This window comes from Miniopterus schreibersii (assembly GCF_964146895.1).
Source record: "Miniopterus schreibersii genome assembly, chromosome: 3".
NCBI lineage: Eukaryota > Metazoa > Chordata > Mammalia > Chiroptera > Miniopteridae > Miniopterus > Miniopterus schreibersii.
Genome location: NC_138103.1, coordinates 28,456,962 through 28,474,482, shown reverse-complemented (window position 1 = coordinate 28,474,482; position 17,521 = coordinate 28,456,962). Strand labels below are relative to the sequence as shown.

Genomic DNA, 17,521 nt, shown 5'->3' with positions numbered 1-17,521 from the left:
TAAAAGAGATTATACACAAACTGAAATTCATTTCCAGTGAAGCAACTAATATTTAAAGGGTGGTGGTGGTGGTGGTGGTGGTGGTGGGTTGAGGGGGTTTTGAAGGTACATAAGTAATAGCCCAGAGGAGAAAAATCTCAACAGGAATAAGGAAATGAGGGAAGGAAGGATAACGGCTTCCAAAAAACTGAAGGACTATCAAATGAAAGAAGGAAAACAGCTTGCTTGGTACGGCACCAAATAGGATCGATGGGTGAAAGTTAGAGGAAATATTTTTTTCATCCAATGTAAGAATAAACTGGCCCACCACGTTTGACATTCATCACTCTAGGAAATAGTGAGTTATCTACACTGTAACGGAGGTTGGATGGCTATTCTACAGGATTTAGAGGGAATTTCTGCTTCAGTTAGAAACTTAGAAAAAATGGTTGGTTCTTCTTAACTGATTTTTTTAACAGCTTTATTGAGGGATAATTGACATGTAATAAACTGTGTCTGAAGTGTACAGTTTGGTAAGTTTTGACATTTATACACCTGTGAAACCATCACCACAATCAAGATAATGAACATAACCATCACCTCCAAAAGTTTTCCGGTGTCCCTTAGTAATACCTCCCTCCAATCCTTCCTCCATTCCCAGGCATTCAGTAATAATGCTTTCTGTCACTGGAGATTAGTGTTTATTTTTTAGGGTATCATTTAAGTGGAATAATACATTTAATTTTCAAAATATTTGGCTTTTCCTTCTTGACTTTGTCAGATATATTTAAGAAAGATTTTGTGCCCATGGATGAAGCATTAAAAGAACATTGCCTTCAGTAGCACATCTAACTATCTTTTTCCCTTTTATTAGGCCTGGGTCTCTGAAAAGAGGTCTCAATTCCCAGAGCTCAGATGACCACTTGAATAAGAGATCCCGTACCTCCTCTATGAGCTCCATGACGAGCACATACACAGGTGGCATTCCTAGCTCCAGCCGCAATGCAATTACCAGTTCTTACAGTTCTACTCGAGGTTTCTCTCAGGTACATTATTCCTGTGGGTGGCATGGGCAAAATGGGTTCCCAGCATTAATTAATTGCTTAGTCACTGTTTACTGACCACCATCTCTCTATCAATTATTGGGATCACCTCTAAATTAACAGAAGATACAAATCCCTGAAAAAAAACAATAGGTCAGTGGAAGAGAATGGAAAGCTGAGAAAGTAAACCAGTGTATATGTGGAAACGTGATACAGGACAGAGCCATTATTGCACATAAATAAATAGACCAAGGATGAATAATTCAATAAATGGTGTTAATTGGATTGGAGAGGTAGACTTGAGTTCGAATTGCATTGGGTTATAAAAGAAATTTATCGTAGGTTGCGAATTTAGTGAAATTTAGTAACATAAATGCAAGATGAATGCCTAAGCCAGAGCAGTTGTGGGAGTGCAAAGAAGAGGGTAATTATAATAACCTTTACCTTGAGCACTTATTCTAGGCTAGGTCCTATCCTAAGCACTTTATGTACATTTCCTCATTTAATTATCACAACAGGACTATTAAGTACATAGCCATTATCCCTATTTAAAAATTTTTTTATTATGTTAAATTTCAAATGTGCACACAAGGAAAGAAACTATGCTGAACTTCCATGTAGCTTCAGTAGTTAACAGCATTTTGTCAGTCCTCTTCCATCAATACCACCCCCCACCACCTTTTGGTTTTGCTCTTGTGTTTTAAAGTAAATTGTAAACGTGTCATTTCACCTGTAGAAGTACTTCAGGATGTTTTTAAACTTTTTTAACATTAATGACCACAATACCATTATTCCTCTCAACCAATAATAATTATTTAATATTAATTAATATCACTCCATGTTCAAATTGCCTTTATTACCCCAAACCATCTTGATTACTTTGTATCAGGGACCAAAAATCAACTCATTACATTTGGTTCATATTTATAATGCTACTACTTTTTTTCATGCTTTTGAAAAAACTGGCTCATTTTGTCCTGTAGAATTTCCCACATTCTGGATTTAGTTTGCATTGTCCCTGTGTCATTTTAACATGTGCTCTATCCCCTATTTTCCTTGTAAACAACTAGTTGGATCCTGAGGCTTGATTAGATTCAATTTCAGTTATTTTGCAGAATATTGCATAGGTGATGCTCAGACTTCCTATTGCATCATGTCAGGAGCACTTGAAGTCTGGTTGCCTCCCTTTTGTGACGTTAATGTTGATCATTGGGTTAAGGTGTTGTTAGCCTGATACTTGCATTTTAATTTTTGTATGAGCTTTTCATTTGAAAATTTTAGCAGCCATTCATTTTCTTTGCCTAGGTCCATTGTTTTATTAGGTTTCAAAATGGTGATATTCTAACTCTTTCCCTCTACATTTAACTGAAATTCTATGTAGAACGTGGCCTAACTATAGGAATGACAGGATAATAAGACGACATTGATACCATAGCTAACTCTAAAGGTGACTAATGATGTTTTTGCTGCTGTTGATTATCTTTATGAACTTCTGAATTTTTATAAGCATCTTATGATCCTCAATATATTGTAGTTATTCCTTTTGGTGCATAAAATTTTTCAACTTTGACCAGTGGGAGCCTTTCACATTGGCTCTTGTATCCTTTGTTGTTTTTTGTTGTTGTTTTAATCGCTAACAGAGGATATTTTTCCTATTGCTTTTCGGCGGGGGGGGCGGGGGGGGGGAGAAACATCGATGTGAGAAAGACACATCGATTGGTTGCCTCCTGCAAACTCCACAACCAGGACCAGGAATTGAGCCTGCAACTGAGGTATGTGCCCTTGGGCAGAATCGAACCTGGGACCCTTTAGTCCATGGACTAATGCTCTAACCACTGAGCCAAACCAGCTAGGGCTCTAGGTATATATTCTTGATGCTATTATAAAGAGTATATTAAAAATTTAATTGTTGCTGGTGTATAGAAATACAACTGGTTTTGGGGGTTTTTTTAATCCTCATCCAAGGATATGTTTTATTGATTTTTAAATATATTGATTTCAGAGAGAGAGAGAGAAACATCAATGATGAGAGAGTCATTGATCAGCTGCCTCTTGCATGCCCCCCACTGGGGAAGGAGCCTTAAACCCAGACATGTGCCCTGACCAGGAATTGAGCCCGCAACCTTTTAGTGTATAGGACGATGCACCAACCAACTGAGGCATCCAGCTAGGACACAACTGGTTTTTAGTTCAGAAAACTTGCTTAATTCTCAATATTCATTTGTAGCCTTCAGGATTTTTGTATGTAAATCATGTTATCTACAATAATGACAGTTCTCCCCGTTTTCCCCCCAGTCCTTAACATTGTTTGTTTATGCCTTACTGCATTTGGCTAAGACTTCCAGTATAATATTGAACAGAAGTGAGAGCAAACATCCTGGTCTTGGTTTTCCTAATTTCAGAGGGTGCACTTTCTATGTTTCATGTTATGTATAATGTTTGATACAGATTTTCTATAAATACTTTACTGGATTAAGGAAGTTTCTTTTCCAAGGTTATATAGTCAAAGAACTAATTTTAGGAGACACTGTTATCTGTTTTTGTTTCTTTCATTTGTTCTCTTATAGGTATTATTTCCTTCTTTATGTTTGATTTTCTAGGGTTTCTTTTTAATACAGATTCGTAGATCACTGAGTAATTTTTTTCAGCCTTTTCTCTTTTCTAACATAAGCTTTTAAAGTTATATATTTCCTGTACATTCAACTTTAGCTGCATTTCACAGGTTCTGAAATTGAAGTGGTTTTTGTTTGGTTTATAATATATTCTAATTTCCATTATGACTTTGAATCATAGGTTATTTAGAAATACATTGCTTAATTTCTAAACAGTTGGGAATTCTCTAGTTATCTTTTTGTTGCTGGTTTTTAGTTTAATTACACTAGGTCACAGGATGATATACTCATATCAATCCTTGAAAAGTTTTGAAATTTGGTTTATGGCCCAACACATGTTTAGCTTTTTGTTGTTGTTTTAAATTATGTTTTTTATTGATTTCATTGAGTGGAAGGGAGAGGGAGAAACATCAATGATGAGAGAGTCATTGATTGGCTGCTTACTGGGGATAAAGCCTGAAACTTGGGCATGTGCCCCAACCCAGAATCAAACTGCAATCTCCTGGATCATAGGTTGATGCTCAACCGCTGAGCCACGCTGGCCACCCTTTTTTAACGTGTGTAGTTTTGATAAGTGTTTTCACTTCACTTGAAAAGAAATTTTATTATGAAGTGCTCAGTTGTAGTTTATCTTCCTTGGAGTTTGTTGTGTGGCTTGCTGTCTTTTGATGGTTTTGAAAAACGGTCAGCCATTATCAGTCTAGATACTGTTCTCCCCTATTTTCTCACCTCTCTAGTATTCCTGGACATGTTGAACCTTTTCATTGTGTTCCATGTTATCTCTTTTTGTGTTTGTATCATTTTGTCTTCCCAAACTTCAGTTTTTCTGTTTTCTCGTTTACTAGTTTTCTTCAGCTTTGTGGAATCTGCTATTTCACCTCAACCGTTGCATTCTTTTTTAAATTAAATTAATTGGGGTAACATTGGTTAGTAGCATTCTATAAGTTTCAGGCTTTCAACTTTATAATACATGTGTGTATTCCATTGAGTGCTCAACATCCAAAATCTAGTTTCCTTTCATCACTATATATTTGACCCCCTTTACCCTCTTCATCTTGCCCCCTTCCACTCAGGTAACTACTATACTCTTGTCTGTGACTGAGTTAGTTTTTTTTCTTTTGTTGGTTTTTGTTTTATGTCCCACCTGTGAGTAGAATCTTGTGGTTCTTGTCCTTTTTCGTCTGATTTATTTCACTTAGTTTGATACTCAAGATCTGTCTACATTGTCACAAATGGCAATATTTCATCTTTTTTGTGGCTGAGTAGTATTTCCTTGTATATATGTACCACATCTTCTTTATCTAATCATCAGTTGAGGGACATTAGGTTGCTTCCACAACTTTTGGCTATTGTGAATAATGCTGTAAGGAACATAGGAGTACATATATCATTACAAATAAGTGTTTTCAATTTTGGGGGGTAGATCCCCAGAAGAGGAATTGCTGGGTTATATGGTAGTTCTATTATTATTAATTTTTTAAGGAACCTCCGTACTGTTTTCCATAGAGGCTGGACCGATTTATATTCCTACCAGCAGTGTACAGGGTCCCCTTTTCTCCATATCTTCTCCAACACTTGTTATTTTTTGTCTTATTGATAATAGCCATTCTAACAGGTGTGAGGTGGTATCTCATTGTGGTTTTGATTTGCATTTCCCTTATAGCTAGTGAAGTTAAACATCTTTTTATGTTATCTATATGTCATCTTGGAAAAAGTCTTCAAGTCCTCTGCCCATTTTTTAATTGGATTGTGTGTTTTGATGTTGAGTTGTATGAATTCTTTATATATTTTGGATATTATCCCCTAATCAAAGGTATTGTCTGCAAATTTTTCACTAGGTTGGTTGCCTTTTTGTTTTGTTGATTTTTTTTGCTGTGCAGAGCTTTTCAGTTTGATACAATTCCATTCATTTATTTTTTAAATATATCTTTATTGATTTGAGGGAGAGAGATAGAAACATCAGTGATGAGAGAGTCTTCATTGATTGGCTGCCTCCTGCACGCTCCTGACTGGGATCGAGCCCACAACCTGGGCATGTGCCCTGACCGGGAACCGAACCGTGATCTCCTGGATCCTAGGTCAATGCTCAACCACTGAGCCACGCCCAGCTGGGCCCATTCATTTATTTTTGCTTTTATTTACTTTGCCTTTGGGGTCAAGTTCACAGAAACCCCTTTGAGACCACGGTTCATAAGTGTAATACCTATGTTTTTTTCTGTGTATTTTGTTTCAGATCTTATATTCAAGTCTTCGATAGACTTTGAGTTAATTTTTGTGTGTGGTGTCATACTGCAGTCTAGTTTCATTCTTTTGCATGTGGCTTTCCAATTTTCCCAGCACCATTTATTGAGACTTTCCTTTCTTCATCATATATTTGTATGTCTTTGGCTCCTTTGTCGAAAATTAGTTGCTCATATACATGTGGATTTATTTCTAGGCTCTGAATTCTGTTCCATTGTTCTACATATCTGTGTTTCTGCCAATACCACATGTTTTCATTATTGTAGCTTGATAGTTTGAAGTCAGGGAGTGTGGTACCTCCACCTTTTTTTCCCCCCTCAGGATTGCTTTGGCTATTTGGGATCTTTTGTGGTTTCATACAAATTTGAGGATTTTTTGTTCTATTTCTGTGGAAAATGCCATTGGGATTATGATAGGGATTGCATTAAATCTGTATATTGTTTTAGGTAATATGGTTATTTACAAAGTTAATTCTTCCAATCTGTGAACACAAGTATCTTTCCACTACTTTGTGTCTTCAGTTTCAACAGTGTCTTATAGTTTTCAATATATAGGTCCTTCACTTCTTTTGTTAAGTATATTCCTAGGTATGTTGTTGTTTTTTAATTTTTTATTTTTTGCAATTATAAATGGGATTTTTTTTTCTTTTTCTATATTTCATTGTTAATATATAGGAACACAGCAGATTTTTATATATTGATTTTGTATCTTGCATCTTTACTATATTTGTTTATCTCTAACAGTCTTTTGATGGAATCTTTAGGGTTTTCTATATATGGAATTCTGTCATCTGCAAATAGTTACAGTTTTACTTCTTTATTCCCAATTTCAGTGCTTTTTATTTCTCTCTTGCCTGATTGCTCTGGCTAGGACTTTGCCACTACTGTGTTGAATAACAGTGTCAAGAGAGGGCATCCTTGTCTTGTTCTTGATCTTAGAGGAAAAGCTTTCGGTTATTCACCATTGAGTATATTAGCTGTCATATACAACCCTTATTATGTTAAGTATTTGCCTTCTATACCCATCTTATTGAGTGTTTTAATTGTAAATGGATGCTGGGTCTTGTCAAATGCTTTTTCTGTGTCTATTAATATGACCATATGATTTTTATCCTTCATTTTGTTAATGTGTGTCGCATTGATTGATTGGCATATATTCAACTATCCTTGTGCCTGGAATGAACCCCACGTGATTGTGATGTATTTTCTTTTTTATTTATTGCTGTGTTTGACTTGCTAGTATTTTGTTTAGGATTTTTGTATCTATGTTCATCAGATGTATTGGCCTGTTGTTTTCTTTTTGTGTGTGTTGTCCTTGCCTGGTTTTGGTATCAGAGTAGTGTTGGCCTTGTGAAATAAGTTAGAAAGTATTCCCTCTTCAGTTTTTTGGAAGAGTTTGAGAAGGATAGGTATTAAGTCTACCAACATCTTTGAATGTTGGTAGAATTTACTAGTTGAAGCCATCTGGTCCTGGACTTTTGTTTTTTGGGAGGTTTTTAATTGCTGTTTCAGTTTTCTTTCTGTTGATCAGTCTGTTTAGGTTTTCCAGTCCTTTATGATTCAGTCTAGGAAAGTTATATATTTCTAAGAAGTTGTTCGTTTTTTCTTCTAGATTATCAAATTTGGTAGTGTTGTGGCATTCTTGTATAATCCTTTGTATTTCTGTGGTGTCTGTTTTAACTTCTCTTTCATTTCTGATTTTGAGTCTTTTCTCTTTTTGCCTTAGTGAGGCTAGCCAAAGGCTTGTCAATTTCATTTATCTTTTCTAAGAATAAGCTCTTTGTTTCATTAATTTTTTTATATTTTCTTTACTTCATTTAATTCTGCTTCAATTTTTATTATTTCCTTTTTTCTACTCTCTTTGGGCTTCATTTGTTCTTTTTCTAGTTTTTAAGGTGTAATTTTTTTAATATATCTATTGATTTCAGAGAGAGGAAAGGAGAGGGAGGGAGAGAGATAGAAACATCAATGATAAGAGTCATTGATCGTCTGCCTCCTGCACATCCCCGACTGGGGATCGAGCCCGCAACCCGAGCATGTGCCCTGACCAGGAATTGAACCCCGATCGCCTGAATCCTAGGTCGACACTCAACCGCTGAGCCACGCCCAGCTGGGCAAAGTGTAATTTTATTTTATTTTATTTTATTTTTATTATTTTTTAAATATATCTTTATTGATTTCAGAGAGAGTAAAGGAGAGGGAGAGAGAGAGATAGAAACATCAATGATGAGAGAGTCATTGATCGAGCCCACAACCTGGGCATGTGCCCTGACCGGGAATAGAACCCTGATCGCCTGGATCCTAGGTCGACGCTCAACCGCTGAGCCACGCCCGGCCAGGCAAAGTGTAATTTTAGATTACTTGAGATTTTTCTTGTTTCTTGAGGTAGGCCTGTAATGCTGTAAACTTCCCTCTTAGTACTTACTGCTTTTGGTACATCCCCAAAATTTTGAAATGTGTATTGTCATTTTCACTTGTCTGTGTACCTTTTGATCTTTTATTTCTTCTTTGACCCACTAGTTGTCCAGTAGCATGTTGTTTAATCGACACATATTTGTGGGGTTTTTTTAGCTTTCTTATTGTAGTTAATGTCCAGTTTCAGATCATTGTGGTTGGTATGATTTCAGTCTTCTTAAATTTATTGAGACTACTTTTGTGCCCCAACATATGCTCTGTCCTTGTGAACATTATGTGTATACTTGAGAAGAATGTATATTTCATTGTTTTGGTATGGAAAACTCTGTAAATATTATGACCATTTGGTCTAATGTGCCAATATTTCCTTACTTTGTGTTTGAATGGATAGATCTATCCATTGCTGTCAATGGGGTTCCCTGCTATAATTGTATTTTTGTCAGTTTCTCCCTTTAGGTTCATTTGCAATTGCTTTATATATTTTGGTGCTCCCAGTTTGGGTGCATACATATTGATAAGTGTTATGTCTTGATGGATTGTTCCCTTTTTGATTATAAAATGTCCATCTTTGTTTCTTGTTATCTTTTTCTTAGAAATCTATATTTTCTGTTTTAAGTATGGCTGCACCTGTTTTTCTCTTAATGCCATTTGCTTGGAGTATCATCTTCCACCCCTTCATTTTGAGCCTATGTTTGTTTTTGTAGATAAGATGTTTCTCCTGAAGGCAACATATAGTTGGGTCTTGTTTTTTAATCCTCTCCACTTCTGTGTGCCTTTAGTTGGTGAGTTCAGTCCATTACATTTAGGGTGATTACTGATATATGAGGACTTACTACAGTCATTTTATCTTTTGTTTTCTCGTTGCTCTGTATCTCCATTGTTTCTTTTCCCTTGTGTTTGTCTGCTATTTTAGTTTGGTAGTTTTCTATGATTTTTTCCCCTCTGTTTTCTCTTTTGTTGTTGCTGTTGTATATGTCTTAGCTTTAGATTTTTGTTTTGTGATTACCATTAGGTTTATGTAAAAAAAAGTTTCAAACATACAGTAGTCTTTTTCTTCTGATTTGCATCTTAATCTTCATTCACCCGTGCAAGTTCAGTCCTTTTTCTCTCCCCTTTTGTTTTTGTTGTCACAAATTATCCCTCTTTATGCTGTGTTCATTTCCAAATTGCAGAAGTTAGTCTTTTTTAAATGCTTTTCCCTCCTTTAAGCTTTATGTTTTAATTGTTTAATACCCTGCTCTGAACAACAGTTGCCATTTCTTGCTTCTGTTTGTCTTAGTTGTGGAAAATGCCCCACATTCCCCAAGGAAGTAGACATCCCCTCTGTGACTGTGTCACTTCAGTTTCAGGGTACCACCCCCATGGTAGGATGTGGCAAGCAATGGGGCTCCGGGCTTGTGAGTTCCTGGCACTGCCTCCTTGTAACCAGGGCTGTCAGCTGCTCTGTACTATCTGAGGTGTCCCAGCTGCCAGAACTGGGTATTGCCGTGTGGGCTGGGGGGAGGTGGGTTCATGGGCCTGTGGCTTTCTCTCCTGTTAATGGTGGCTGCCACACCACTGTGCCCCATTTTCACCTCTGTCACTGGCTTTAGCTGCAGTGGGCACTGGCTGCTCATGCCAGAATGTTGCTTTTGCCCCTCCAGCCCTCCGTGCTACCCTGTGAGGGCTGCTACACGACTCCTTCCCCACTATCAAGTCAGCTGGGGCAACAGTGAGTGTCAGACTGCATCTGAGGTTCCTGTCTCTGACCTCTCTTCTGCCCCTCCACCCTTATCGTGCCTCCCTGCTCATTCCTCCTTGCTCATGCCCACCTTCATATGTCTCAATGTGTGGATCTCTCGGACATGTTTGTGTATTGAGCAGAGAACCTTCTGTTGATTATAGTTGTCCAAATTGTAACTTTAAGGGGAGAAACCAGGAGGTCGTCTCACTCCACCATAATGCTGACATCACTACCTTAGGATCCATCCATTGCATTAATTTCAGTTATTGTTTTGTTTTTTAGTAGTGACCATTTGCCAGGAATTTTTTCTTAATTTGTCTTTATTGTTGAAAATATTACTGCTGTCCCCTTTCCCCACCCCCTTGACTCCTCCTATCCCGCCCCTGCCCCAGGCCTTCACCACGCTATTGTCTGTGTCCATAGGTTATGCATAATATACATGTAAGTTCTTTGGTTAATCTTTTCCCACCCACCCACCCCTGCATTCCCTCTGAGATTCATCAGTCTGTTCCATGCTTCTATATCTCTGAATCTGTTTTGTTCCTCAGTCTGTTTTGTTTATTAGATTCCACATATGAGTGAGATAAGGTAAAACTGAATCAGGAAGAATCAGAAAACCTGAATAGGCCAACGACAACCGATGAAGTCAAAGCAGGGATCAAAAAACACCCAGCAAACAAAATCCCTGGTCCAGATGGCCTCACAGGGGAGCCTCACCAAGCATTCTACTTCTTGTTACATCAGTCCCTTTTAACATTTCTTGCAGTGCTGTTTTGATGGTGATAAACTCCTTTAGCCCTTTTTTGTCTGGGAAGCTCTTTATTTCACCATCTATTTTGAATGGTAGCCTCGCTGGATAGAGTAGTCTTGGATTCAGATCCTTACTTTTCATTTCTTTGAATACTTCCTGCCATTCCCTGCTGGCCTGTAGAGTTTCTGATGAGAAATCAGCTGACAGCCTTATGGTATCTCCTTCGTAGGTAACAGATTGCTTTTCTCTCACTGCCTTTAATATTCTTTGTCTTGAATTCTTGGCATTTTAATTATGATGTGTCTGGGTGTGGGCCTCTTAGGATTCTTCTTGCTTGGGACTCTGTGTCCCCTGAACTTGTGTGACTTTTTCCTTCACCAGGTTAGGGAAGTTTTCTGCCATTGTTTCTTCCAACAGGTTCTCTAGCCCTTGGTCACTTTCTTCCCCTTCTGGCACTCCAGTGATGCGAATATTGTTATACTTCATGTTGTCCTACAGCTCCCTTAAGCTGTCCTCCTGTTTTTTAATTGTTTTTTCTTTTTGATTTTCTGATTGCCAAGATTCTTTATATTGCCATTTAAATTCTTATAATAAACAGTTCCTTAAAGTCTTGTTTGATAATTCCAGTATTTGAATCCTGTTTCTGACGTCTGCTTTTTTTTCTGTTTGGTTAAACATTATCTTCTTATATACTTGATTTTTGTTTGTTTTTCTGTCAGACATTGGGGAGCGGGGTGACTGTAACTTGAAGCTCTGAATGATGGTATCTTCCTCCAGAGAGGTTTTACTTTTGCCTCTGGCAGGCAGCTAGGGTAGACACAGATTACCTCCCTCCAGTTGGAATTTACGTGGTTCTGAGTTGGCTGTCAGTTCTTGTGAAGGCTGTTTTTTTCTGATTTGCCCTATATTCTAGTATGTAGCCTTTGGGATACCAACCAAAAGCCTGAGGTGTTTATTAGGGCCCCTCTACATTGGAAAGCCCTGAATTCCAGTTTTTGTCTGTCTAAGCCTAAGAGGCTGCCAGAAGCTTTTCTCAGCCTCTCAACAGCAGCTTTTACTTTTGGAATTAGCAGTCACCATGAGGGAAAACATAGGCCTAAAGGTGGGTCTCACCTCTTGGCTTCTCTTCTTTGTCTTGTTTCTGCAGTGTCTCACTGCCTTGGTAGCTCTTCATACTGCCAATACCTTCATACAGATGTATTTCATATTTTCTTCAGCATTTTCTGCTTGTCCTCACTGACACTAATAGCTCTTAGGTGTCCTATTATAAGTAGTTTCCAGTCCCCTGTTGTTGTGTGATATTGGAATATATGGTAAGTTCTCAGAAGTAGATCTTAGGAAAGGGAAATTAAAGTAATATGAAAGTTCTTTATGTTGAAGCTTCTCTTTGAAAGAAGTGTGTGCTGAAGTAGTAAATATCCCCAGTAATCAATATAGATTTGGTGCAAGTGGTAGTATAGATACTTGACTCAATTATATTTTTCCAGAGGAACACTAGTAAATAGCTAAGTCTACAGCTATCCAAACTAGAAGTTGTAGTTTTGATGATATAAAATCATTACAAATGTTAAGCTGTACCAATTATAGACGTGAACTGTTCTACCTCTTTGTACGTGGCATTGATATCTCCATGTATTCTTACAAGACATATTCTCCAAAGTAGGCATTGAAAACTTCATACCCCGCCCGGCCGGGTGTGGCTCAGCAGTTGAGCATCGACCTAGGATCCAGGCGATCAGGGTTCGATTCCCGGTCAGGGCACATGCCCGGGTTGCAGGCTGCAGCCAATCAATGACTCATCATTGATATTTCTAGCTCGCTCTCTCCCTCTCCTTTCCTCTCTCTGAAATCAATGAAGATATGTATTTTTTTTAAATTTAAAAAAAAAAGAAAACTTCATACCCCTATCTTGCATTTCTGACCATGTCTTTTATTATTTATTTATTCCTATACTTAAGCCAAGCCAGAACATTTATTATCTTCTAAGAGCACTTAATATTTTCCTGCTTCCTTCCCTTTTCTTGTTTTGTTCTCCATCTGGAATGATATGTATGTTTTATCAAATTGCAGACCATCTCAAATGTCACCTTATTCCTTTATTGATTCTTCAAAATGAACTCAGCATAATCTCTTTTTTCTTAGGCTCCTTTTTAGAGACATCTTTAGAGACTATTATAATCATTTTATGTACTATTCTCTTTTCCAAATCATAAATTTCTTGATGGGAATGGTCTTGCTTATCTTTGCATTCTTTGTAAAATATAAAGAGTTAGGAACTTGGTAAATAAAAATTGAGTTGCAAAGCAGAATTAAATTGACTGCCAGATACATAGATCATCTATCTCTTTTTGTGACTTGCCTCATTATATCTTTTGCCCACTTATATGTTCATTGCATTTATATGGAATTGCAAGTTTTACATTTTGACATGTTAAGGATATCAACTCCTCTCTTTAATTGAAAATATTTGCCTTTTAGTTTGTTTTTGGTTTTGAGTTTTTTTGTTTGTTTTCTGCCCACATAGATTTTTATTTCTGGTTTATGGAAACATTAGTGTTGTTGAAAATACAAATGGTACAACAGGTATACTTACAGTAAAGTCTTCTTCCCACATGACAGTTTTAAAAATTATATATATTTTTATTGATTTTGGAGAGAGGAAGGGAAGGGAATAGAGAGAGAAACATTAATGATTACAGAGAGCCATTGATCAGCTGCCTCCTGCACGTCCTGTGCTGGGAGTGGAGCCTGAAACCTGGGCATGTGCCCTGACCAGGAATTGAACTCTGGTCTTCTGGATCATAGGTTGATGCTCAACTGCTGAGCCATGCTGGCTAGGCATAGCAATATTTTTATATAGAGAGGTTCTTAGTTTTTATGTAACACTCTCAGTTTTCTTCTTTTGTTTCTGGCATAAAAAGTCTTTTTTTCTAACCCATGTATTTTAACAACTCATATATTTTTTTACAGTTGTTTTGTTACACTTCTTACATGTAAATTGTTATTACATCTGGATTATGTGTCTGTGTAGAGTCTATGAAGTAGAGATACATTGTTCCCCTAAGTGTTGAACCAGGTTGTCTTTAACCCTGGTGAGTGAAACATTAGAATCACCTTTAGCACTTTGTTAAAAATGCAAGGTTTAAGGCCCAAGATTCCCTGCTGCCGCTACCCCCCCAAAATGACTGTCCTTTCTTGTTCTTACCTGAGAGTAACATTAAAATAATAATAATATTGATTTCAGCATTTTTCTCAAGCTAATTCTGAGCCTTGGGTTTCCTGATAGTAGTCTTATGGAGCTGTTTTACCACGGGTCTTTGATTTTTTTTGTTTTTTAAATATGTCTTTACTGATTTCAGAGAGAGGACAGGGGAGAGAGAGAGAGAAACATCAATGATGAGTCATTGATTGGCTCCCTCCTGCACAGCCCCCACTGGGGATTGAGTCCACAACCCGGGCATGTGCCCTGACCAGGAATCGAACTGCAATCTCCTGAAATCATAGGTCACTTGATGCTCAACCTCTGAGCCACGCCAGCCAGGCACGGTCTTTGATTTTTAAATCCTTTTCTTCCTTTGAATTTTCATTAAGCACTGTTTCTCCCTGTTTGTGCTTATATCATGTAACTGCTACAGAGTAAGAAATCACTAGAAGCTTCTCAGTAGGAAAATATGATAGTTTAGTGTCTTTATAATGAGGCCAAAGATTTACTTGCAGAGTGCCCTTTGTCAGTTACTTCACTGCTAGCCCCCTTTGAAGGAGGTGAAGATGAAAACATACCATCTTTGTCCTGAACGGTTTGGCTCAGTGGTTAGAGCATCAGCCCTAACACAGTTGGGATGCTTGTGGGAGGCAACCAGTCAATATGTCTTTCACGTCGATGTTTCTAAACTCCGTCTTGTCTCTCTGTCTCTCTCCCTTCCACTCTCTCTGAAAAGCAATGGAAAAAATATCCTCCATTAAGGATTAAAAAAAAAATTAAAAAACAAAAACACAGGCCATCCTTGCTATCAAGGGACTCTGCCTGGCAGAAGAGACAGATGTATAGATGATTATTATATAATGATAAGTACCTAGGTGTTGTAAAAGTCATAAATGTCATTACAGCATATATTTAAAAATAAAGTTAATAAAGTAAAACTGAAAATTTAATGAAAGCAAAAGCTAAATTAGTTTGTGGGCTTATCTTTATTAGAACATTTTCTTAATTTACTCTGATCATATCCATAGACAATATAGAGTAAATATGTATCATAGCTCTAAATCATTTAATATAATGTCCCTCTTTTTAATATATGCAAAAAGTACATTCATTCTTTCTACATTTATTAGCATTTCATTACTTTTTAGACTTTTTTATCCCATAGTTAATATTGCCAACTTTCTTTTCAGGAGCCTTCCTTCACAAAGAAATATTTTTTAGTCACTAACAAGGATACTTTATATGCAGTATGAATGGAACCATAAAATTATATTGAAAGTCAAATGCTGAATTATCACCTACCGTCAGTCATGTAACTTTTGTTTGACTTTTAGCTATGGAAGAGAAGTGGTCCCAGTTCATCACCCTTTTCCAGCCCAGCCTCATCCCGCTCCCAGACACCAGAGAGGCCAGCAAAGAAAATAAGGTAATCAGTTATTTGCTGTGTGGATTATTGGTCAGGAAAGGAGGGACATTTACTTGGCTCTTAGGCTTTCTATAACTTCTGGTTTGGAGAATCAAATTAACATCTAGAAGGACAGTGAATTGCTGTCCTTCCAGAATTGCTCTCATTTCTTAGTTCTTTATGCACTGACTGTAGGGCCCTCTGGCTCTCTTCTGCACAAGTGACTAGGCGTGAGAATAGAATAGAATGAACGGAGTGAATAATGTCAGTGCGCAGTAGGCTTCATGTTCTTGACTCCAGCTGACCCTCCAGGTCTACATACAGTCAACAAGAATGCCACTCTCTCAGATTAGGTCTGTGCCTAGAACTCTCAATAATGTGGCCAGTTGTAAGGAAGGTTTTGAAGATAATTGTTTTGTGCTTGTTTTAAAACAGTGGTTTGTCCATGGTTTTTGTTAACTACCTCCCTTCATTTCTGTGAGAATTTTCTTTTCACTTTTTTTTTTTGTCCTGGCACACTGAGATCTCAAATCATGGTGGATCTAGACTTTGGCCATTTGGGAGTTAGGATGGTATAAGTTATTCAGTATTTATTTTCAGGAAGTCTTTCTGAACTTAATTCTGTGTTTTTCTCCTTCAGAGAAGAGGAACTTTCTCATCATTCTAGTCCTTCAACCCCATTAGTAACCGACAAGGAGTCCCAGGGAGAAAAGGGTAAGTTGATAAACACGTAAGAGTGGCTTGTGGTGGTAGAAGTATTTATGGAAGATGTATAGACTACTACCTATTCAAAACACACTTTCAGCATTGCTGTGTAGAGGGCCTGGTATATACTGTCCTTCAGAGATTTATAGTCTAGTAAGGGAGAAAGGTGACATAAATAAATGCAGTGTAACCCAGGGTAACTGTGGGATAGGGATAAGCTTCAGTTGAGGTATCTGTGAACAATCTAGGAATTATTGTCCAGCAGTTGTATGCATCTAAAGTAATTCTCTCTTTATAGCCTCTTGACTCTTAGAAATAATCTTGCAAACAAGAGCCCAGATGATGGAAGATAAAATTTTTCAGAGACACCCAGAAAAAATTCAGTGTTACAAACCATGTGGATTAATACATCTGTCCATTTCTGGAAGAGGGGGAGGAAGAAAACAAGACTATCTTTCTTTCTTTAGTTGTAGATACAACCACATGGAAGAAACAGAACTTGAGGAATTCCCCATGTACACCTGGCAGCTCTGGGCAGCGTAAACGGAAGATTCAGCTGCTGCCCTCCAGGCGAGGGGACCAGCTGACTTTGGTATGGTCTTTTCCACCTACATATCCATGCCCACCCCAGCTTAGCTCTTTAAGTCGTATTAGGAAAGCTAAATACAGGTTTCTTCAATTTCTTCTGATTGACTTGACTTTTTCTCTTGGGTAGCCTCCACCTCCCCAGCTTGGTTATTCAATTACTGCTGAGGACCTAGACTTGGAAAAGAAAGCTTCATTACGGTGGTTTAACAAGGTCTTGGAAGATAAGACTGGTAAGGAATGAAGATCTTTCATACTCCAGGGAGAAATTGTTTATTTTTGGTCTTTCTCATCTGAGAAATACATTTGGGTCTTCAGTGGAATCTGGAGAACAGTAAGCACTGAGGTTGAGGGGAAGCATTTCTAAATGAATTATACTGAGACCCTGAGCATCCCCGTGCTCTACAATATGCTACTGGAAAGAATTCCCAAACTGGGGAGGACGATTGAATCTTCTCTTTCTTCCTTAGATGCTTCCTCGAGCTCTGTCACTGAGAACCCACCTACCACTCAGCCTTTTACTTTTACCCTGCCTACTGCTGGGACTGCTTCCTCCCCAACCTCTCCCCCAGCCCCAAGCACTAACCCACTGTTGGAGAGCTTGAAGAAGATGCAGAATTCCCCAGGCCCACCATCCTTCCCAGGTGAGTAGGAGAGCTTCCTTTAGAGCATATAATGACATCAGTCTTTGTTGAGATTGAAGTAAAAGCATCATGCCTGTCAGTCGCTGGAAATTATAAGGATTGAACCTACTTTGGCTTACCAGACCTGAGCTGATGTAAGCTTAAGAGCTTCAGGATTCTGTAATCAGGAAAATTTTGGGGAAGGGGAGCTGTAACACTTAAGCTAGGAAAAGAAGCT

The 17,521-nt window shown here is 37.9% G+C and overlaps 1 protein-coding gene across 1 annotated transcript in view; it reads left to right on the top strand.

Annotated features, from left to right (window-relative positions):
* The window catches only part of LOC308555268 (nuclear envelope pore membrane protein POM 121C-like), a 29,381-nt gene that overhangs the window by 4,988 nt on the left and 6,872 nt on the right, over positions 1-17,521 (top strand). The window contains exons 5-10 of the mRNA XM_081133303.1: positions 854-1,025; positions 15,300-15,391; positions 16,011-16,084; positions 16,543-16,667; positions 16,791-16,893; positions 17,131-17,304. Coding sequence (XP_080989429.1) covers positions 854-1,025; positions 15,300-15,391; positions 16,011-16,084; positions 16,543-16,667; positions 16,791-16,893; positions 17,131-17,304 — 740 coding nt within the window. The remainder of the gene's footprint in view (positions 1-853; positions 1,026-15,299; positions 15,392-16,010; positions 16,085-16,542; positions 16,668-16,790; positions 16,894-17,130; positions 17,305-17,521) is intronic.